The 24726-nt window shown below is 40.3% G+C and overlaps 1 protein-coding gene across 1 annotated transcript; it reads left to right on the forward strand.

Annotated features, from left to right (window-relative positions):
- Positions 1-1369: 1369 nt before the first annotated feature.
- DCT (dopachrome tautomerase) lies at positions 1370-24726 on the forward strand. Its single transcript, XM_038759481.1, has 8 exons — positions 1370-1687; positions 9077-9376; positions 12134-12234; positions 12416-12582; positions 14127-14306; positions 15578-15713; positions 21681-21882; positions 24402-24726. The coding sequence occupies exons 1-8, from the start codon at positions 1375-1377 to the stop codon at positions 24605-24607; spliced, it is 1605 nt and encodes a 534-aa protein (XP_038615409.1). The 5' UTR covers positions 1370-1374; the 3' UTR covers positions 24608-24726.

Here is a 24726-nt window from a genome sequence, read left to right on the forward strand (position 1 = left end):
GTTCTGTCCTGGACCTAGGTGTGACATTTACATTATGATGAACTCATGGATCCCTACAGCAGTGGTATGTTTTGATGTGGAAGATGATCCCTTTAGATCAGGGGGAAAAAAAGCGCAGTTTTAAATGAGACCCTCTCTGACTTAATAAATGGTTCTGGTGAGTTTACTACCCTTTTCTCCTTTACCTGAGGATTTTTTCCTGTACTAAGTGCTTGGGACAGCACAGTACAACAGAGTTAGCAGACATGTTTCCTGATCACAGCCAGCTTACCTTCCAGCCCATGCTGGCAAGGAGAGAGCCCTCCCTGAATGAAGGCCCTGAAAGGTGGAGAAACTGAATCTTGGATGCCTCCTTTCCTAGGCTGGAGGAGAAGCCCAGGAGGTGTTTTCATGTCTAGACCAAGGCTTAATCACAGTCACTGGCAAATGGAAATTGAAAGAGCAAATGGTGAGTTCCTATGTAGAACACTCTCGATAGCCTGTTGAATTCACTGTAGTTTTTAGAGGAGATAATTCCATGTGGTTTATAAAATGGTAAATCTGTGTCCTGACAGTTTAAGAAAGGCTCCATGCTGAGAAGCTCACTATTCAAGGGGATAGTGATTCTGGGGAAATGATGTCTCAGTGCTGACTAAAGCAATTCCTTATCCCACAGCTTTTATAAATGTTTCTATTTCTGAAGTTGTCTGACCCCATGATGAAGCCTTCCTAAACTGACAGAGATGAATCATAGTCAACCTGCAGTTTGAGACCTTGGTCTTTTGAAAGGAACCAACTGTATCCACTGCCATCCTGGGATAAGATTGAGATCACAGACTGAGCGGGCACATGATGCGGATCCCCCCCACCCAGTTCCACCTCATTGTGTTCTTCATGTCATGTGCTGAGCATGAGGCTCTCATCAGGGCTAATCCCCCTAATGAGGGCTTCTCCCAACTGCTACAAAAACCTCAGAATTCCCGAAAGCTTGGCAAGCCTCACTGACAGCGTGGGTTTTGCCTTTTGAACTGAGTTCAGAGCAATTAAAGTCCAGGGCTGAAAAACCAAAATGAAATATTCCAGCAAATAAGAAGAGTGGCTTTAGCAATGTCTAAATTAACTGGCTTTAGACAGAGCCCAATTTCAGTGAGAGAGAAAAAGCAGTGTGAACCCAGATCTCATTAAATTTAGATGCTCGAGAGGATTCTAATTAAATCAAAATTGTTCCAGTTGTTTCACACTCAAGTTACATAAGCTACTGAGTGTGTGTGAGTGCGCTTATGCATTGTATTTTCATGGGGATGCATGCAAGGAGAGAGACTGCTTGAGGGAAACAGAGAGTGAAAACCAGGAAGAGGAAGAAGAGACAGAGAGAGGCAGAGAGAAACAGAAGCCATGATCTTGGAGCCGTGGACAGGCCTGCTGCGATGGTGGGCTCTCTTCACTTACCTTGGCTACTGGAGTCCCTCTGGGGTTCGGACACAGTTCCCACGAATCTGCATGACAGTGGAGTTGCTAGTGTCCAAGGAGTGCTGTCCTGCTCTGGGGATGGAACCCACCAACATTTGTGGCTCTCTGGAGGGCCGCGGGCAGTGCGAAGACCTGAAGGCTGACAGCAGGCCCTGGGGTGGACCCTACACTCTCCACAATCAGGATGATCGGGAACAGTGGCCCCAGAAGTTCTTCAACCGGACCTGCAGGTGCACAGGTGAGAAGGGGAGGGGAAGGGCATGTGGAGAAGAAAGGAAGGGAGAGCCCCAGCAGGGGAATGCCATTTGATCTTTTTGGCAGGGGTGCTTTAATCATTCAATCGTATTTATTGAGAACCTCTTAAGAGAACCTCTTAAACCTCTGAACATTCTTCGTGTACTGATACTGCCACCTTGCTGGCTAGAGTTGAAAATCCATGGTGAGCACTGTGACAGATCTAGTTTTCTTAAAACGCCTAGCGCTGGATGATTTTTCATAAATATTCAACAGGGTAGCAGAGAAACAGCATGGCCTAGTGGGAAGAGTATGGACCTTGGGAGTTAAAGAACCTTGATTCTAATCCTGGATCTGCTTACTTCTCTGCTGTGTGACTTCAGGCAAATCACTTCACTTTTCTGTGCCTCAGTTCCTCCACCTGCAAAATGGGAGATCAATAGCTGCGCTCCCTCCTACTTACATGGTGAACCCCATGTGGGACCTGATTATCTTGTATGTACCTCAGTGGTTGACACATAGTAAATGCTTAACAAAGTCCACAATTATTATTACCGCTGCATGGTAAAATCTTCATGTAACAAAGCTTCCCTTTAGTTCTAGTAATCCTCTATTTCACTTAATTTGCTTTTTAAAAGACCTTGAAACAAAGTACTTCCATATTAAAAAGTTCTTCATTAATCCATTTACTCTCTATTGCAAAAGGTTTACTATAGTGAGAGCCCTCCGTTCACCTATTATTGGCCAGAGGGTTGGCCCAAGGGATCACCGTTAGTTTTTGAAAGCTCAGTAGCTAGTCTGTCCTCTTAAGCCCGGCTCTGCTCTTCTTTTGTCTTGAAGGGCTTAGTATTGGCTTAGTAAATTGGACTCTCGTGTAGAAGTCACTTGACTTTTGGGTTTGGGTCAGTTTGGGTCCTGTTCCCAGCATTCCAGAGAGCTAAATGGAGCAGAAGTGTATACTTCAAAAAGCAACGAACATGCAAATAAGTTGGGGTTTTGCTTTGGCAAGGATTGGAAGAAGTTAACAAAATCAGTGAGTTTAAAGGCAATGGAGATTGGGTGATTAAAAAAATCAAACCAGAAAAACTTTCCCCACAAAAGAATCCAAAAAAGCCCTCACTCTGAATATGCCATGCAGTTTGGTTTTCAGCAAGTGTCTTAGCTGAGCAGTGCTGCCGCATCCCCATGTAAAAGTTGGAGAACAAGGATCAAAAAGCTTCTAATGCCAGACACTTCAAGTGCTTAGAACAGTGCTCAGCGCTTAGAACAGTGCTCAGCACTTAGAACAGTGCTTTGCACATAGTAAGTGCTTAACAAATGCCATCATCATCATCATCATCATTGGGTGAGTTGAATTGTTCCTAGTGTGAATTTTAAGACCTCTTCCTAATAGGGGCTTTTGACTTCCCTTACTAAAATGGATTCCACTGACATCCCCAAGGGGCAGTTGCCCCTCACTCACCTCCCCAGTTTCTGTTAATAGTCTTACTCTCAAAATAGCCCTGGAAGCCTACACAAGGCGGTGCCTATGGGCAGCCTTCTGTTGGCTATTGGTGCCCCAAGGGCACCAAAGCCCTGTGTTCTGTTCTTCTGAGTACAACCTGAATTTCAAACATTTTTTTGTCCCCTTTGGACTGAACACTTTTAAATTTCCCTCTACTCTCCAATTCCCCCTCTGTTCTCTTTTTACCCTTCAGTGTTTTAAATGCAGCATTTCTCTTTTGGTGCTTCCTATCCCCTTGGCTTTTCTAGACTTTCCAAGATCTTATTGATTTAGTGCATTCCAGCTTTCACTAACTGCATAAGGCCAGGATAAAAGCTGGAGCAGGAGTAGAAATATCTGCAATACTAGAGATGGCTTCAGGAACAGGTTTGGGGCAACCACTTTGTTCTGAAATCAAAAGATGATCAGGGGAATTTGAGGATACTTGAGTTGACTTCTGAATGGGATTCATTTTAATTGACAGAATGAGGATTCGTTTTCCACATTTTCTTCATTAGAGCTACATTTTGGTCAATCTATAGGTACAATTTATTTTTCTACAACAATAACAATAATAAAAATAATTGTGGCATTTGTGAAGCACTTTCAATGTGTAAATCACTGTACTAATCACTGGGGTAGATAGAGACAAAGGATCATAAACAATCCCTGTCGCCCATGGGATTCACAGTCTAAGAGGGAGGGAGAATAGATATTTAATCCTCATTTTACACATGAGGAAACTGAGGCCCAGAAAAGTTAAGTGACTTGCCCAAAATAATCCCAGCAACTAGTGACAGAGTGGGGGTTAAAAGAATTCAGGTCCCCTGACTCCCAGACTCATGCTATTTCAGTTGGTCCAGTAGTTTTAAATAGCAACTAGAATATATAGAATTTGTTTTTTTAAAAAAGATCAAGAACTTCATTAATGTTTTCGTACCCTTGTCATAAGATTTCTTTGCAATAGATAATAGGTAATGGGGACACTGAATCATGGTGTGCTAAATCTTACCTATTTAGATGGCATGTAAATTGTTTTTTGGAACTCCATACAGCTGAACTGGGCAGCAAATGGTTTCAAAGACAGACAGAAGAGCAGCAGGTATCTGCCTTTGGGAGGGAACCGAGGTATTTTAGGTGTCACTTGCCTTAAGATCCTGTTTTATCCATCAAGTGCCTCTACACCAAGTGTCACTTTTGTCTGTCTGGTAAGTGTCTTCCTGTAATCGGTGATGTGCTTGCTCTCACATCCAGACCGCTGTTACCTAGGGAAAATAAGAATCAGGGTGGTGATAGGAAGAGGCATGGAGACAGATGAATGTTGGGAATCTTGCAGAGGTTTATAGGTTTGTTCAGGATAAGGAGTAATGGGGAGACGTTGAAGAGGAAAAAAATGATGAAAGGCCAGGTTGCCTTACCTTAATTCCTATAAGCATTATCAATCAATAAATCAATTGTTTCTTGAGCATTTACTGTGTGGACAGCACTGTACTAAGTTCTGGAATGTAACATACAACAGAGGTAGACCTGTTTCCTGCCAACATGAAACTTAAAGTCTACATTACGTGCACCCCAGGGACCCTTTACCTGGCAAAGGGCAAGAAGGACTTAGACCATGTACGTGCACTTAACTGTCAATGGCATCTTCTTTAAGCATGAAGGGTAACTATATGTAATAATAATAATATTAATGATGGGATTTATTAAGTGCTTACTATTGCAAAGCACTGTTCTAAGCGCTGGGGAGGTTACAAGGCAATCAGGTTGTCCCACTTGGGGCTTACAGTCTTAATCCCCATTTTTCAGATGAGGGAACTGAGGCACAGAGAAGTTAAGTGACTTGCCCAAAGTCACACAGCTGACAGGTGGCGGAGTGGGATTTGAACCCGTGACCTCTGACTCCAAAGCCCGTGCTCTTTCCATTGAGCCACGCTGCTTCTCAAATCTATAGTATATAATGGGAGAGTGAGGAACACACACTTAGAGGAATGGCAATTTAGACAAAAAAAATGTAATTTGGGGAACATAAAACCAAAACAAACAAATAACAGTAATATTAGTACACCTGCTCCTTATTTGAAAGCCAGCACTATTAACAGTGAGAGTCTATCCCTAAGTGTGGTTGCCACAGCACATCTTATGGTTCTTTCCACAATATGAGCACACAAAAATCATTCCCATTTCTCCGTGGCTGTGTTTAACATTTGTGATCCCTGTTGACTTTTGGCCCCTCGGTTCCCTGAACTTCTCAGAGATTCTATCCAAACACAACAATTCCTCTCGCAAGAGTATATATTTATCGTACTTAGGTAGTTGGAGTGAGTGGTGTGATTAGGATCAGGGGAAATGAATTCATTGTGTGGCAGTAGTCACAGTTTCCAGGGTATCAATTGCTTTCAGACAACAGAAAGGCTCTTTTCAAGTCAGTGTTGAATGGTTGAAATACCTGATCTTTTTTTCTTCTTTTTGAGGTGGGGAAAGTGTTTTTAGTCGAAAGGTAAAAGTAGAAACTTAGTCATCAGAAGCCTAAGGTCTAAGCACTGCTTTCAACTGGGCTGCTTATTATCCCTTTTTGGGATGAATTAAAAAAACCTGATGAGATTAATTGCTGGAGAATTTGGCATCTGGTCTTTAATACTTATAAAACATGCCCGCAGTTGAAGCTGACGGGAACACGTCAGTTACACCTGTACCTTTGTGCTTAAAAAAATATGTGGATACAGAGGTGTGGTGGTTTTTATTTTTTGAACATTTGGCAATGAACTTCTTGTTTGCGCAAGTGGTATAGTAAGCGCCTCAGTTTTTCTAATCTCCAAAATGGGGATAATGAAGCAAACTTGCTTGTAAACTCCTTTTGAGCTCTGCGGATGAAAGGTGCTATGTGAGTGCAAAGTATTGTTATTATTATAATAGAATTTTTAATTAAAAGGAAAAGGCTATTTAATGCTACTTATAAAAGCATTAATTGGCAGTCTTTAAGACTACTTAGTCTAATAGTCTTCTGAGGATAAATTGATATTTTACATGAAGAAACATGCTCTCTATTCATTATTCTACTCTTTCTAGTCCAGCCCTAAGAAGGTGTAGTCTCAACTTCTTGGTTTCAGTTTATGTTAAAGTGGTGAATAGATCAGTGAAATTCAGAGATACAAACAAGATAACAGAGACCCAAAGCCTTTTGAAAAAGCTGTCTTTGAAGACTTTTCATCTTTCTAAATTTAGGATTCATTGAGTGTGTGATGCCTGGAGTTGAAAAAATAATAATTACCTTACTGCCTCTAAAACCAAATGATAGAACAGTTTTAGCTTGCACGACTGCCCTGCTTGAAGACGTTGTATACATATAGCTCAATCTATTAAAGCCCAGACTCTAGCATCTTCCCTGGACTCAAATCACCAGTGAAATGAATGGATTGCAACTTAGTTTCCTTAAACTGTGAGGGAAAAACACATTTCTTGATTTGAACGGCTCTGTTTCATACTAAATCTTGAACAAATTCTCTTATTTTGAGCCTATGTAGACACTACGCTCTCACAAGTATAACTTTGTTGAAAGGACATATTTAGTAGGACTGCTAAATCCAAACTATTAGTATTTATTAAGTTTTGTCTATACTAGCTACTTAGGAACATCAGTTAGAGTGAAGACACCATCCTTGCTCTTGAAGAATTCACAGTCCAACAGGGGAGACATGCAGGCAAAGAAGTTTAGAAAGTAAGCTTCTGAGAGCCGGGACCTTGTCTCTTACTCTTAATGAATTGTCTCAGCTATCTATAACAACAGGTGCTCAGTAGATACTAATTATGAACTAATTGTGAATGAATGAACTTTTGCCTTTTACCTTTGCTTTTTGCAGTCCTATTAAACGTTGCCTTTCAATGCAGCCAACTACAGTTGCCGGAGAGAAATTTCTGTAGAAGGAAAAAAATGAATGAACAAATGAATCAATCAATCAGTGATATTTATGGAGAGCTTACACTGTGAAGAGTACTGTACTAAGCATTTGGGAGAGTACGATACAATAGAGTTAACAGGAATCTTCCCTGACTACAGCAAGCTTACTTCCAGTGTAGAGGGAGGTACAACTGGTAACAGCAAAACTGCAAGACTGTATGCTCCATGTGAGCAGGGAACATGTCTACCAATTCTGTTGTATTGTACTTTCCCAAGCAATTAGAGAAGCAGCGTGGCTCAGTGGAAAAAGCATGGGCTTTGGAGTCAGAGGTCAGGGGTTCCAATCCCGGCTCTGCCACACGTCTGCTGTGTGACCTTGGGCAAGTCACTTAACTTCTCTGAGCCTCAGTTCCCTCATCTGTAAAATGGGGATTAAGACTGTGAGCCCTACGTGGGACAACCTGATCACCTTGTAAGCTCCCCAGCGCTTAGAACAGTGCTTTGCACATAGTAAGCGCTTAACAAATGCCATTATTATTATTATTAATTAGAACAATGCTCTTTTCACAGAATGAGGTTAATAAATGTGATTGATTGCAAAAATAAATAAATTGCATTATGTAAATGAACTAATATGCAGAAAAATGCCAAGTGTTGCTGATTGGAAGAGATGATGAGAGGAGAACAGGAAGCATTGTGGAAGACCTCCTGGAGGAGGTGGCTCCTCAGGAGGGATTTGAATCTGGGTAAGGACCCAGCCTTATCAATTTCTAAGGGAGAAGTAGGTTTTTTTTTTTTTTTTTTTACTGCCATTAATGGCCACCATAAGGACATATGGCTTAATAAACACTGTAGTTATTAACTCAAGGCCCAGGACATGAATCAGCAACAATTTTTGGCATAGGCTACCTGAAGATTTCTCTTGCCTTTTGCCAACAAACATTGGAACTCGGATGTTCCAAGGCTAAGGCTAATGCACAATGGGCAGTAATTAATTACCCAGACTTGGAGAGCAGAAGAGCATCTTGCTCAACTGACCACTGCTGGCATATGTGCCAATGGACATTGAGCTGGGATTGAGCAAGAATTTTGGGCAAAACCAGTCACATCTTGCAGAATTCAATTACAAAATGGGGGTACAGTTCAGAGCCATTTCATCCACAAAGGGAACAGTTGCAGAAAGAGTTCAGATAAAGGCAAAAGACTGGCAATCTTTGGTTACTCTCAAAAATATTCATAGAAAGGAAAGAAATTTAAGTCCAGGCCAATAAATGTTACAATATTCACGATGGTTTCATAGGGGAGAAAAATTTCAGTAAAGTATTTGTTGGCTTTGTTTTCTTTATTAAGGTGTGTTTTTGAAACTTGCATTTTTGATGAACTCAACACTTTGTAAATATCCCAGAAAAAAAACTACAGATCTTTCAGTGCATTTGCAATAAGCTTTGACTTTGTAATCAGTCAAAATTCACCCGGGTAAAGGGATACCCAGATATAAACATCCCTCTAGTTCAACTCATTAATAGATACTTAATAATAAATAATAATAATGATGGCATTTTTGAAGTGCTTACTATGTGCAAAGCACTGTTCTAGATGCTGGGGAGGTTACAAGGTGATCAGGTTTTCCCATGTGGGGCTCACAGTCTTAATCCCCATTTTACAGATGAGGTAACTGAGGCACAGAGAAGTGAAGTGACTTGCCCAAAGTCACAGAGCTGACAGCTGGTGGAGCTGGGGTTTGAACCCATGACCTCTTACTCCAAAGCCTGGGCTCTTTGCACTGAGCCATGCTGCTTATTTGTCACTTAGTATTATGGGGTTACTGGAATTGTAGGGTTTTTTTTATAGTCTTAGGAAAATAGTCTGCCAACCATTTGCTGAAAATGGAATATTGGGGGAAGGTTAGAGAAAATGGACTTCTTTGGTCTATTGCAATTCAATTTTCTGTACCCAAGTATGCATTTGTAGGTAGGTGCAAAATTGTATAAACCCATCTCTTCTTTTAAAACTAGGAAATTATGCTGGTTACAACTGTGGAGATTGCAAGTTCGGCTGGATGGGTACCAACTGTGATAGAAGGAAACCACAAGTTACTAGGAAGAATATCCATTCCTTGTCTGCCGAGGAGAGGGATCAGTTCCTAGATGCTTTGGACCGTGCGAAGAAGACCATCCACCCCGACTACGTGATCACCACTCAGCACTGGCTGGGCCTATTAGGGCCCACAGGGACACAGCCTCAAATTGTCAACAGTACAATTTATAACTTCTTCGTGTGGCTTCATTATTATTCTGTCAGAGACACACTACTCGGTTGGTTTTCCCTCTTATCTCGGGAGTAAAAAAAAAAGGGTATAACAGGATTGTTCTCAGGCTTGTAAGAGAGCAAATGTTGAATGAAATATACTCCAAAACATGACTGGAGTTGGTGTTGATTAGACAAAGGATTGATTTCTAGAAGCTCCAACCAATTCTTCGTTTTGTGAAGAATTCTTATGGTACTGATTTAGTGCTTACTATGGGCCATGCACTGCACTAAGTGATGGGGTAGATAACAATTATAATAATTATGGTATTTGTTAAGTACTTACTATGTGCAAGGCACTTTTGTAAGTGCTGGGGTGGATACAAGCAAATTGGGTTGGACACAGTCCCTGTCCCATGTGGGGCTCACAATCTCAATGCCCATTTTAGAGATGAGGTAACTGAGGCCCAGAGAAGTGAAGTGACTTGCCCAGTGTCACACAGCAGACAAGTGGCAGAGCCAGGATTAGAACCCATGACCTTCGGACTCTCAGGCCTCTGCTCTATCTACTATGCCATGCTGCTTCAAGATACAAGATAAAAAATTATTCTCCTATTTGTATTTTGGCTATGGGTTCTAATTACTGATTTTCCTATATTTGGCCCTTTATGGTTAAAGCAAAGAATTGACCAAGCAAAAGGTAATTAATTTGGACTCCATAAAAACACATTCCTAAATCAAGATGCCCCGAGAATATTCTTTGAAATGAAAAGACTTAATTAAACAGATGCTGACATCTGATTAACTTGTATCTAGTGCTTAGAAAAGTGTTTGATACAATAGTAAATGCTTAAGAAATACCATAATTAGTCTATAAAAACTCCTGTTGCTCTACTAGAACTCTCATATTGGACATGTGTATAAAGTAATCAGTGTGAAAATTTTTGGACAGCCATTCCCATGAGCCTACATACTACTACTACTACTAATAATAATGTTGGTATTTAAGTGCTTACTATGTGCCAAGCACTGTTCTAGGCACTGGGGTAGATACAAGGGAATCAGGTTGTCCTACATGGGGCTCACTGTCTTCATCCCCATTTTACAGATGAGGTAACTGAGGCCCAGAGAAGTGAAGTGACTGGCCCAAAATCACACAAGCTGACAAGTGATGGAGCCGGGAATAGAACCCCCGACCTCTGATTCCCAAGCCCGTGCTCTTTTCACTAAGCCACGGTGCTTCTTGACATAAATCTTAAATAAATAAATCTTTATTATAAACAAAACTTTTATTTAGAACTCTGATTTCTAGAGGTCATTTGGGGCAAGAAGTCCAATATCTATACATTCCTGTGAGCCCACTTTGTGGTTAATACCACTGACACAGGCTGCCCATACTTCAGCCTTCGTACAAGAGCATTGTTTAGTGTCAGTCTAGCCCTGAAAATCTAGGCCAGGGAAGAGGAAGCAGCCAGAATTTCTGGTTGTCTTTAGATCGATGTCTTTAGGAGGCAAAATAAACTGCTCTAGGGAAACAAAAATCGAAACTTCAAAACATAACACATTGGAGTTAAACTGTTCTCAGGGATTTAGTAATAGCAATAGTAGTACTTGTGGTATGAAGTACTTACTATGTCCTGAAGCTGGGGTAGAGATATTTCAATCAGACTGTCACATGGGGCTCACTGTCTTAGGGGAGGGACAACCAGGCATCTTATCCCAATTTTTCAGATGAGGAAACTGAGGCATAGGGAAATGAAGTGATTTGTCCACGGTCTCACAGTAGGCAAGAGGGTGGGATTAGAATCTGGGTCTCCTGACTCTCAGCCCTGTGGCTTTGGAGCACTTATTGAGTCCCATTTTGGTGTGGTCCATCTATACTAGGAGTTTGGGGTATTAACTCATATATATATATATATATATATATATATATATATATATTTACTTATACATACAGTGGTCTGCACACAGCACAAAGGGGTAAATCTGAGAGGTTGAGATAGAACATACTAGATTGTCACAATTTGGCATGACAGGACCCAGAAGGACTCAGTTTAACTGACTACAGAAAGGATGTGTTTCCTAGAAGACCAGTTTTCCTCATCAATCTAGGAGTCTGCCCAACTGTTACTGCTGTCCAGTGCATTGGCCACTTCCCACTGCCTGCTTCAGCTTTCTTGACCCTGAGGACTGCCCTGAGCCTTCCAAGTATATATATGTATATATAACTTGTACTTCCCAAGCGCTTAGTACAGTGCTATGCACACAGTAAGCGCTCAATAAATACAATTGATTGATATATATGTATATAACTCATATATCTACATATATGAGTTAATACCCCAAGCTCCTAGTATAGTTGTATGTGTGTATTGTTAAGTGCTTACTACGTGGGCACTGTACTGAGTGCTGGGGTAAAAAGAAGCTAAACAGGTTGGACCCAGTCTATGGAACACATGGGGCTCACAGTCTTAATCCCCATTTTACAAGATGAGGTATCTGAGGCACAGAGAAGTTAAGTGACTTGCCTGAAGTCACACAGAAGACGAGTGGCAGAGCTGGGATTCGAACGCTGCCTCTCTAAGCTATATTCATTCAATCATATTTACTGAGCGCTTCCTGTGTGCAGAGCAGTGTACTAAGCGCTTGGGAAGTACAAGTCGGCAACATGTAGAGACAGTCCCTACCCAACAACTGACTTACAGTCTATAAGAGGGAGACAGACAACAAAACAAAACAGACAGGTGTCTATATAAGTTGCGTTTCTGCTTACTCAATTACATCTATTGCCACAGTCCTGGCTAAATCTTCTCAACTGTTTTCAGGCCCAGGGCGTCCATTCAAAGCCATAGATTTTTCTCACCAAGGACCTGCCTTTGTCACATGGCACAGGCACCATTTACTCCTGCTTGAAAGAGACCTACAGGTCAGTCAAAATCCTTTTATGGGTATGATTTCTAAAATGTTCACTTGCTTCTTCATTCCTTTCCTGTTGCACTAAAAATTTCTGCTCTTGATTAGGGCTCAGTATCGGCCCCCCACCCACCCACCCCAATCTCTGAGAGTCAGGCATTGTGAAATGACTTGAATTTTCTTTTTTACTCTAGCGACTCATCGACAATGAATCTTTTGCTCTGCCTTACTGGAACTTTGCCACAGGACAGAACGAGTGCGATGTGTGCACAGATCAGCTTCTTGGTGCATCAAGACTAGACGATCCTACACTGATTAGCCAGAATTCACGATTCTCCAGCTGGGAAATTGTGTGTAATAGGTAAGGCGTCTATTGGAAAAGACAACCATAATACTGTAGTCATATTCTTTCTTACAGACCGAGGTAGATTCTAAGGTTTTTTTGGCAAGTACTAAGGAACTGATTAGCTCTTAGATTGAAGGCTAGTGATGTTTCTCTCATGATACAGCCACTATAGAACTCTTGTTTTACAGGTCTTTCTTAATTTTACCTGAATTTCATGTAATGTTTTTGCTTGTGACATGAAAAAAATCAATCTTGGTAACAAGTAGCTTACATTCATTCATTCATTCAATCAGATTTATTGAGCGCTTACTCTGTGCAGAGCACTGTACTAAGCGCTTGGGAAGTACAAGTTGGCAACATATAGAGACAGTCCCTACCCAGCAGTGGGCTCACAGTCTAGAAGTATTTAGTAGTAGTAATATAATTTATTAAGCTCTTATTGTGTTCAGACTACATACTAAGTACTGGGAAAGAATACGCAGATGGAAATTAGACATACCCCCAGTCTCTCAGGGGGCCGATACTTAGGTGAAATAATTTTCTATTCCAAATTATGATAGACGCTATTCCCTTAGACTGTCCATTCATTTGTAATTTCCTGAAGTCAAGCAGGTTTTTTTCCCCAAAGTCCAGCAGGTTTTTCATCTAGTCCATGCTTCATATGTGTTTATCTGCAAAATTATTAATCATTCTATCAATCAGTGGTATTTGTTGAGGGCTTACTATGTTCAGAACACTGTACTAAGCACTGGGGAGAGTACAGTGCAATAGAGGAGGTGGATATAATCCCTGTCTTCAAAAAGTTTGCAGTCTAATGGGATGGAATTAATTTCTGACCTTGTGCCAGTTCATAGTACTCTTTGAGGGCAAGAATAATGTTTTCCAATTGTTCTGTTCACAATCTAGAAATGGAAAAGGGGAGAAGACCTGGATTGTAATCCTGGCTCTGTCAACTGCTTGATGTGGGACCTTGGGCAAGTCACTTAATTTCTTGGGGCCTCAGTTTCCTCATCCATAAAATGGGGATTAAGTATCTCTTCTCTCTCCTGGGAGAGAGGACTGTGAGCTCCACGTGGATTAACGTGGATTGAGCTCAAATGGATTAACTTGAATCTACCCCAGAACTCAGAACAGTGCTTGGCACATAGTAAGGGCTTAACAAATACCAAAGTTATTAGTACTATTATTATTACTGTAATTATGAACTTGGTAGGCCTTCAGAACATTTGGGCCCAGCATTTGGGAAAGCTTCCTGTCTCTGTTGCTGCTATTCTTTCAAAGTCAAGTGTAACTCTAGTTTTCTTTTATTTCAGGTCTCCTTCAGTTCTGAGAGAGAGAGAGAGAGAGAGAGAGAGAGAGAGAGTGTGTTTTGGGGTGAAGACTAAGGGACATTAGAGATAAGTGTGTTGAAATATTATAGATTAAATATGCTCTGAGAAAAGCCCATAGAATACTTTTTCCTATATCAAAGTCTTATTTTCCTTTCAAATGGTCAACATTTTATAAGACATGCAAATACATTTTCTCATACTGTCACCAATATTATTTACAAATATTAGCCTGGATGACTACAACCAGCGAGTTACACTATGTAATGGGACAAATGAAGGTTTACTGAGAAGGAATCGAGTAGGAAGACCAAATGAGCAGCTGCCAACCATGGAAGATGTAAAGAATTGCCTCTCCCTTCAACAGTTTGACAATCCTCCCTTCTTTCGAAACTCGAGCTTCAGCTTCAGGTGAGTGTTCCTGACCTATTCGGGAATAGTTTTCTCTGCAACCCAAGTCTGCCATTTCTGTGTCTGGAGGGGATGGAATGCCACTGTTTATTGTTGTATTATACTTCCCCAAGCACTTAGATACTACAGTGCTCTGCACACTGTAAGCTCTCAATAAATACGATTGAAAGAAATCCCATTTTGGAAAGGTAGAGGGTTTCTGAAGTTTTGTGGTTTGGTGGGGAGTATTTGTCAGTGTGTTAGAGGCTTTGCCTGGACAGCGATCTGGTCAACCAACTCTACTGTACTCTACTTTTCCAGCACTCAATAAATGCCACTGACTGACTTTTCTATTTATAAGTACTAAAGCTCTAACATTTTTTAGATTTCCCAGGTTCCAGCCTGGAGTTGAATAGGTGCTCAGCCGATACTATTGACTTATTCCCCAATGGCTTGGGAGCTGGCTATTGCCTGGAATCATTGATTAGCATTCATGCTGGGTGGTGGAAGGGTTGCCTTATGAACTTAATGCCTCAGCAAAAAAGCTACAGCAATGGTAAGGCGAGGAGTACAGTGCTAGATATAGAACCTTCAATCTCACATTAATATTTTTTTATGGCATTTGCTAAGCACATCCTATGTGCCAGGCACTGTACTAAGTGTTGGAGTAGATACAAGTTGCCAGATTGGGTGCAGTCTCTGTCTCTCAGGAGGTCATAGTCTGACTCCCCATTTTTCAGATGAGATATTGAGGCACAGAGAAGTGAAGTGATTTACCCATGGTCACACAGCAGACAAGTGGCAGAGCTAGGTCTAGAACCCAGGTCCTTAGAGAAGAAGCTTGACTCAGTGGCAAGAGCACAGGCTATGGAGTCAGAGGTCATGGGTTCAAATCCTTTCTCCATCAATTGTCAGCTGTGTGACTTTGGGCAAGTCACTTAATTTCTCTGTGCCTCAGTTATCTCATCTGTAAAATGGGGATTTAGACTGTGAGCCCCTTGGGGGACAACCTGATCACCTTGTAACCTCCCCACCACTTAGAACAGTGCTTTGCACATAGTAAGCACTTAATAAATGCCATTATTATTATTCTTCTGACTCCCAGGCCATGCTCTTGATTATCAGTATATGGACTAGGAGTACTCCTCCTCCTCCTAGTAATAATTGTGGTACTTTGTTAAGAGCTTACTATTTGCTAAACAGTGGTAGATGAAAGACAATCAGGTTGGATGCAGTCCCTGTCCCACATGGGACTCAAAGTGACAACTGTCTTTTCTAATTGTCTTCCACAGGAATGCCTTGGAAGGATTTGCTAGACCAAATGGAACCTTTGATACCCTAGGGTTAAGCCTTCACAACTTGGTTCATTCTTTCCTTAATGGGACTAGCGCTTCCCCCCATTCTGCTGCCAATGATCCTGTTTTTGTGGTATGTGTCTTTTCAACTACTACTAGAGGTGGAGGGATGCTTAAGGCAGTTTTTTTTTTTTTTTTTACTAAGGCCTGGTAAGTGAGAAAGTCTGCTGAATTGAAATTTTTTTTCTGTTTTTGGTGTCAGAGTGGGAAAAGGACTGGTCAACTTGTCAAATGTTTTAGCGTCAGCATCAATAGATGGTCTGAAGGCAGCCTGGCCACATAACATGGAAGCTTCAAAGTATTTGGAAAACCTGAGCTCTAATTGAACCTCTTGGCCCACTTTACTCTGTCTGTTCTCCCTAAGGAAAGAAATATACACAGCTGAATTGTAAATTTCAGGATAAAAAAAAGTTTCTTTAACTCTGAGATTTATTTGTTTGAGAAAGTTGCTCACTGAGAGAGCCTCCTGAGACATAAGACCAGCAATGTGAACGTCTAAGATCAATACAAAGTATGCTTAGAAATATAAAAATATTGTTTCAGTTGTTGAACTCCTATGACACTTTTTTTGCCTGTACAGATACTTGTTTAATGCACTATGAACTATTTTATTGCTATTTGTCTTCATGGCTAGCTTCCTTTGCAGGATGGTTCCAAAGTCACTGTGAGAAGAAGGACTATTTTGAGTTTGTGTTCTTTTGTACAATTAACTCAAATTGATTGCATTGGTGTGTTTTGGGAAAACTTGTATTTAGGTACACAACATTTTACAAATACACAGCATATAACTGAAATCCTAAACTGCACTTGGAACCTTAAACTTTAAAGATAGGCACAAATAATCTGTGGGCTCACTTTTTTACACACTTGCTCTACAGTGCACCAATAATAGCTGTGGGCATGAATAGCCTGTCACGCAGAATCAGGGTCCTGGATTTTATTTTAAATTATATTTTCATTTCTTTGCTCCTGCTTTCTTTTTGGCCTGCCTAATTTCTTTCAGGCCTGATATTGTGGGCCATTGCTACTGAGTAGCTACCTCTGTGATGTCCTTATCTTTGACTAACAATTTTGCCCTAGGGCAGGGTGGCACTGCTGAGAGTGAATGGTGTGTGGGTTTCATTTTAGACCCTAGGTCCTCTTAGAGAATTCTCCAGGGGTTCCCTTCACTGTTGGACTTTATGTAGATAAACAGGAGTGGAGTGAGGTTGATGGGACCTCTTTGATGACTCACCTCTGCTCCCTGCTTCCCTGATCTGAGGCATCATTTTACCTGGAACTGTCCTCAGCAGTTACAACTTTGGTTCCAGGTTTTCTCACTTGCCTTCGTTTGCTGTTTTAGAGATGCTCTCTGAGCAGGATCCATTGTCTATTTCTTCCAGGACCTTTATTTTCCAACCAATTATGAACTTGAGTTATTTTTCAGAATTAATGCCGAGGAATTCACTGCCTACATAACATGGCTTTAAAATATAGTGAACTGCTAATGGACAGAGGGAATACATTCTGACTTGGTTACAGTCCTTCTGGTTATCTTTCATTCCCATTCAAGGTTTAACCACTGAAGTTGGTTAAGCCTCAAACCATTTTTCACATATTGTCTTCAGTTTAAAATATTTCAGTTGGTAAAGCTGGAGCTTTGGTAGGTGTTAGACTGCATATGCCTGGAAATTTTGGAAATGCTCCCCAAATAAGGTCTACAGTTGCATCTTATCTCAATATTGATTAAATAGAGAAAACTACCAACAAGGATGTGACATTCTAATAATTCATCCTGAGGTAATTGAACAAATATGAACATGTGTCATGGATCGAAAGGTAAGGCTCCAAATACAAATTGCATGATCTGCAATTTACATTTAGATGTCTGACAGGAAAAGAAGAAAAGGGAAAGCTAATTGATCATTAAATTAAATAATTCAGTTGACTGCCAAAAGAGGATTTGTATATTAGAGAGGAGCAATTCATTTGGAAGGAAATACATATTTTCCCCAAAGAAATTTCTTCTTTCTATTGTAGGTGTTCTTACAAATATATCTATTTCATTTTGGAAGTGTTCATTTTCTGAGTTCTTGGTTTGATTGAATGTTTAATATTTATTCACAATGAATTAGGTGCTTTATGGTTCTTGTCCTTTTAATGGATCAATAGAAACACAGTATTATTACTCTATATCTTTAATCAATCACTTGGATGATGAGAATGAGTATGCACGTTAGAATAAAACAAACTGAAAAAGGTAACTTACACCTCAGAGATCAAGGCTAAAATTCAAAAATTTTTATGGTATTTAAGTGCTTATTATGTGTCATGCACTGTTCTAAGCACTGGGGTAAATATAAATTAATCAGGTCAGACAATTCCTGTCCCACATGGGGTTCACAGTTTAAGTAAGAGGGAGAACAGGTATTCATTCCTCATTTTACAGAGAAGTGAAGTGACTTGCCCAAGGTCACAGCAAGCAATTACCAGCACTAGGATGAGAATTCAGGTCCTCTCCCCCTTTTCATTCCTAGATGGTGAGTTCTTTGAGGGATAGAAACCAGGTCCAATCCCCTGCAAGTATTCTTTCCCAGTGCTTAGTACAGTTCTCTGCAAAACATAAGTGCTTAATAAACATGATTACTACAACAAAAGAGTTGAAAGACAATAGCAGCCAATCATGTTTATTGAGTGCTTACTGTGTGCACAGCACTGTACTAAGTACTTGGGAAAATACAATAAACAGACACATTCCCTGCCCATAAGGAGCTTAGTGTCAAGAGAGGCACTTTACATTTGACAGTGATAAATTGGAGAAATTGTTAGGAAAAAATGCCAGTCAGAGCAAGCATATGATGGTGAAATTCATAACACTAATCCACAATAAGGGAAATGATGAATTAAGTACTAATATGTGTTAGATTTTTTGTTTTTAAAAATCTCATTTTTAAGTTTCCACATCACAGAATAATTGCCATAATCCATAAGGCATTACTAAGAGAGAATGAGGCATGGGGAGATTCTTAATTGGCCTAGGCATTGTCAAATGGCACAGACAGAGTAGATTTAGTGGTGACCCTTTCTACTGACCTCCCTGCACTCCAGAATAGGTCAGGGAAACAGATATGCTAACTGATCTAAACACAAAGAGGGCAGAGGCAATTTCTCTGAAGAATTCTAATTGAAGAGAGAGAGAGTGAAGATTCAAACCACAGTGTCAGGGTTTCTGTAGGGAAAGTTAAACGCTCCCCAACAATAGTCCTATTCTAAATTGCACAACTATCAGCACTTCAATTGAAACCAAATCAAATACAGCAATATTACTTAACTAAAATATCAATTCTCGAACATTTTACTTACTATTTCTTCAGTAACTACACAAGTTTCCTCCAGCCTGAGTGAACACACTCAAACCTACATATTCAAAATTTAACAAGCCAGCTGTGAAACCAGGAGAGTTTCATCTTCCTGTAGGAAACTCTTCTTCTCTCACTTGGATGGGATTTAGGAAAAACTAAAGTAATTTCTAGCTCCCCTGAGCTCTCTCCTTCCATACAAGTCTCTGGTATTACAATGTTTCAGAATATCAGGCACATTACCATTATCAAAATCTGGCCTCCCTACTGATTGCCCTGTGAAATGTTGCCAAATGATATACTTCCGCTCACAAACCATTTCTGTGGAGGAGACAGGGTATGCGAGCTCAAGAGCCTCCTTTTCTTGGATTTTTAAAGCTCTGCATGTGTCCTATATTCATGCTGTTTTCTCTTGGAAATGTCCAAATTCCATGATGTCATTTCTTGACTCTGCATGCCACAAGCATACGGGCAGGTACTCTTTTTTTAAAAAAAAAACTTTCACCCCTGGTTTAAACATTCACCTACCTTGGCTGGTTTAGGTACAGACATACTGGAGCAGAGCTGGGAGTCAGAGTAGATTGCCTGTTGAGGTGACATTCTGGTCCTACGATTCCAAATCCTCTGGTAGACGAAGATTACCAGCAGTCCTGAATTGATTTGTAGAAGAAGAGAATGTTGTTTTCTGCAGTTTGGATAACAGATTGTTTTCCTACAGTCAGATGACTTTTTCTCACCTTAAGCAAAGGGCACATTTTAAAGTCCAATAAATCCTCAAGTTTTGCTTGAATGCCTTTATTATCTCCCTATTAATTTTGAGACAGTCACACAGTGTTTTCTCTTTGATTTACTCTTTCTGGTCACAGCATTTCTCATTGAGTGAAACAGCCTAGTTTAAAAACATCACACTAACTTAACTCTTTCCATTGCATTTATCTTCCCCTGCAAGGTCAGTGGATTGTTTCTCTGTTTTTTTTCTCCCATTGTTTTCTCTAACTTGTACTCTGTCCCTCTCCATGTTTGCAGGTAATAATAATAATAATCATAAATGTGGTATTTGTTAAGTACTTACTATGTGCCAAACACTGAACACTTAAACTTTGGAACAGATATAGGATAATCAGTTCAGACACAAGTTCTGTTCTACACAACACCTCCAGTTTAAATAGCAGGGAGAACAGGTGTTTCCCATTTTATAGATGAGGAAACTGAGGCCCAGAGAAGTTAACTGATTTTCCCAAGTTCACACAGCAGGCAAGTGGAACAGCCAGAATTTGAACCCAGATTATCTGACTCTCAGTGATGGGCTTTTTTCACTAGGCCATACTGCATCTCTTCCTTGCTTGCATCTCTATTCTAGTTATAAAATTATGGTAAGGTTTCTTACTTTAGTCCCTTAGATTTATAGTTTTTGTCTCGGAGAGATAGATAAGACAGACTATTTTTTCTTCGCCAAATATTAATATAATCCTGGAAGCTACAGTCCCTTTCAGGTAGGACATTTACATTTGACTGAGATTCAAAATGACAGTATTTACTGAGTGCTTACTTGGGGCAAAGCACTGTTACAGGTGCTTAGGAGTGTATATTGGAATTTGGATCTCTGTATTCAAAAAGCATACAATCAACTGGAGAGGACAGACAATGAAATAAATTACAGGTAGGGGGAAACAATAAAGATGTAATCGTGGAATTTGTTAGGAACTTACCATATGTGGAGAACTGTAAGTGTGGAGGGAAGTTCATGTTAAGTGACTTCCCTGAAATCACACAGCAGGCAAACGAAAGAGCTGAGATTGGAACACAGGTCTTCTGACTCCAAGGGCCATGCTCTTTCCACTAGGCAACACTGATCCTCAAGTGTGCTAGAGGTGATATGTACACGAGGACAATGAACATGGGGAAAGTTAAACACCCAAGTGGTTTGGTAGACTCAAAAATACCAAAGCTGCAGATGAAATAGGGTGGGATAGGATGGGGTGATGAGAGAATAATCAGGGAAGGCCTCCTGGAGAAGATGTGAATTCAGAAGGATTTTGAAGATGAGGAAAGCAGTGGCCTGTCTGATGCAAATGAGAAAGGGAGGGAGCTCCAAAGAGGAGGAAGGCTGTAAGCAAAAGGTTGGTGAAAATGATGAGAGCAAGGTGTAAAGAGTAAGTTGATTTGAGAGAATAAAGCACCTGTGCTGGGCTGTAGTGGGAGAAGCAACTGATAAGAATGGAGGAATTGATCAATGTTATAAAACTTAATTTCACAATATTGGTATCTCTAAGTAAACAATTCTCAGCCTGTATAACAGGATTTAAGTCAGGGTTACACAACATAAAGATTCAACAAAAGGGTGATATCAAATAGTTCTCTATCCAATAAATACACTTACTTTTGCTGCAATACACAGGAAATAAAGGCTCAGGCAGAAAGATAATATGCACTTTTAACTTTGATTTTGCTGAACTAGCCCAAGTATTTCTTGGAGGGTGATTCTGGTAAGAAAAGGTTGAAAAACTATGAATGAAAGCTTAAAGCATCATTTGGTGTTGCACTCCTTGTCAGCATAATCTGTGTGATGGGTTTAAATGGTTTAGTCAGATGTTCCTTACAGCTAGAATTTTCCTATTGCATTTAAAGATCTTTACTATCAAAGCGGTCAGAGACGTGATGGAACGGACGAGCACTAAACTGTGTGTTCAATTTCATTGCAGGTCCTTCATTCCTTTACTGATGCCATTTTTGATGAGTGGATGAAACGTTTTAAACCCCCTGCCAATGCTTGGCCTCAGGAACTAGCTCCCATTGGTCACAATCAAATGTATAATATGGTTCCTTTCTTCCCTCCTGTGACTAATGATGAACTCTTTTTAACGGCAGAAAATCTTGGCTACAGCTATGCTATTGACTTGCCAGGTAATGAAACACAGCTGCTAAACAGGGTGATTCATTTATCCTCTGAAGCCTTTTTTTTAATTTTTTTTAATGCAATGCTGGAGAGGAGGCAGACATACAGTATGGGTTTGGTGTCCAAACCCTTGCCTGAATTTACTCACTATCACTAAACTAGGCCATCCTAGCACCCAAAAGAGATTTCATTTTGTGCAGATTGGGTGGATAGTTTGTTAGCACTTCTAGAAAATTCCTGTTGTGCACTGATATCCAGGACTTGGAAAGTGATGGGGTTATTTTTTGCATTAAAGACCCATTTCTAGTAGTATCTGCAGACCTGACATAAAATCTAGAGAGCAACAGAAATGAAAAGGAAAGATACGTGAAGAGTTAAGATAAGAAGAATTCAATCTTTTTAGGAAAGGTAGACCAGACAGTATCAACTGATTAGGAAAGATACACTCAGATGGTCAAAAATCTCATCATTTCCTGCAACTGTTCCCATTCCTCTCCATCCAAATTGCTACCATACTGCTCTAAGTACTTATCAAATGTCTTCTTGCTGACCCCTCACTCCTGTCTCTCCCCTTTCCAATCTATACTTTATTCTGCTGCCCAGATCATTTTTCTAAAAAAACCCATTTAATCCATATATCCTCAAATGGTTGCCCATCCTCTGCAACAAACAGAAACTCCTTACCACGGACTTTAAAGAGGAAGCAGCATGGACTAGAATGAACATGAACCTGAGAGTCAGATGATTTGGGTTCTAATCCAGCCTCTGCCACTAACAGCTGTGACACCTTGGGAAAGTACCTTAACTTCTCAAGCCTCAGTTCCCTCATCTGCAAAAAGGGCAATCAGTACCTGTTTTCCCTTCTATTTAGACTATGAGCCCCATGTGGGACCTGATTATCTTGTATCGACCCTAGCACTTAGTGTAGTGTTTAACAAATATTATTATTATTGCTAGTAGTAGTAAAAGCACTCAAGCAGCTTCCTCCTACCTAACTTGCTCATCTCCTACTACAACCCAAGTCCTCTAGCACCAACCTACTCATTCTACCTCAGTTTTATCTGTCTTAGCCCTGACCCCTTGTCCATGTCTTCTGGCCTGTAACTCCTTCCTTGCAGACAGACTACCACTTTCCCCACATTCAAAACTCTACTAAAATCATACCTTCTCCATGAGAAGAGCCTGGCTAGAGCACAGGCCTAGGAGCTCAAAGGTCCTGAGCTTTTAATCCTGGATCCAACTCTTCTCTGCTGTGAAACCTTGGACAAGTCATCTAACCTCTCTGTTAAATAGGGATTAAATACCTAGTTCTCCTCCTACTTAGACTGTGAGCCACATGTGGGGCAGGCATTGTGTCCAATCTGATTAAATTGGATCATCCCAGCTCTTAGGACACTGCTTTACACATAGCAAGCGCTTAATAAACACCATTAATAAATTTAAAGAAGGGGTTTTCTCTGACTAAGCCTTCACTTCCCTTCACCCACATTCTCCATCATCTATGCACTTGGGTCTGTATACCTTAAACACTTTGATATGCATTCTTCCCTCAGCCCCACAACACATATGTGCATAACCTACCACCCTGCCATTTCTCATTTCTGTAATTATTTTAATGCCTGTCTCCCCCTCTAGACTGTAAACTCCTTATAGTCAGGGATTGTGTCTACCAACTCTATTGTATTGTACTTTCCCAAGCATTTAGTACCGTGCTCTGCGCAACGTAAACACACAATACATACATTGATTGCTTGAATAGCTAACATGTGTGCTAATTGCCGGTTCATCTTTTTATATTTCTATGTGACTGCAAGAACCACGGACAATGGGAATATCATCTACACTTTAGGCTTGCAACTCTGAGGTTTATCACCAAACACAGGCACAACCAAAATTTCTAAAATTTCTAAATTTAGGAATTTCTAAAATACCCTGTGATACTCAGTGTTTAAGGCCTACTTGGCTTTATTTTCACTGAATGAGAAGCAGCATGGCCTAGTGGAAAGATCAGGGGCCTGGAGGTCAGAGGACCTGGATTTAAATCCTGGCTCTGCCACTTGTCTTTTGTGTTTGACCTGGGCAAATCACTTATCTTTTCGGTGTCTCAGTTATCTCATCTATAAAATGGGGATTAAGAGAGCAAGTCCCATGTGGGACCTGGACTGTGTCTAACCTGATCATCTTGTATCTACCCCAGTTCTTAGTTCAGTGGCTGACGCATAGAAATTAAGAAATGCTATTTTAAAAAATGTGTTTGCTTTTGTAGTTTTGCAAAATGAAAGCAGTATTTTAAATGGAATGGCTAGAAACCTAAAGAAGGATGATCAATGTTTGACTAACAGTTGTGGAGGCAAAGGACAGTTTATTTCATTCTAAGAGTAGCAGTGTCTACTCAAATTTCACTGAGCTAGTGAAATACATCCAAATTGCAAAATAGTTTATTCCTCTCCCTCTGAGGAAGTTTAACTGCTAAACATTTTGCTGGGACTGTAACTGTGATGTTTTATTTTCTTATTCCTATTTCCAGTGTCAGTGGAAGATTCACAGGCTTGGGCGACTCTGATTGGATCAATTGTTGGAGGAGGACTAGTTGCTTTGGCTTTACTCCTTTTGCTTCTATTTTTTCTTCAGCCCAGAAGACAGAGACAAGGATTTGTCCCGTTGATGAAGGCAAATTTCAGTAACAAAAACTACATGGAGGAAACCTGTAGCTCCAATCACATCGCCATTTGACTTTTCCTAGGAAGAATTTAGCGGGGTTGTAGGAAATTAATTTGATTGTTTAACTTTTACCCAGATATTGAAACCATGTATTTCTTAGGGACATAATTGTACTGTTCTTGCAATGTTCT

The sequence above is a fragment of the Tachyglossus aculeatus genome, chromosome 17 (assembly GCF_015852505.1).
Source record: "Tachyglossus aculeatus isolate mTacAcu1 chromosome 17, mTacAcu1.pri, whole genome shotgun sequence".
NCBI classification, from domain to species: Eukaryota; Metazoa; Chordata; class Mammalia; order Monotremata; family Tachyglossidae; genus Tachyglossus; species Tachyglossus aculeatus.

Bases quoted from the DNA above. Each gene is read 5' to 3' on its own strand.
- DCT (XM_038759481.1), top strand. From the start codon at position 1,375: ATGATCTTGGAGCCGTGGACAGGCCTGCTGCGATGGTGGGCTCTCTTC. The intron at 12,583-14,126 runs GTAAGGCGTCTA...TACAAATATTAG, and splicing joins TGGGAAATTGTGTGTAATAG to CCTGGATGACTACAACCAGC. The intron at 21,883-24,401 runs GTAATGAAACAC...TCCTATTTCCAG, and splicing joins CTATGCTATTGACTTGCCAG to TGTCAGTGGAAGATTCACAG.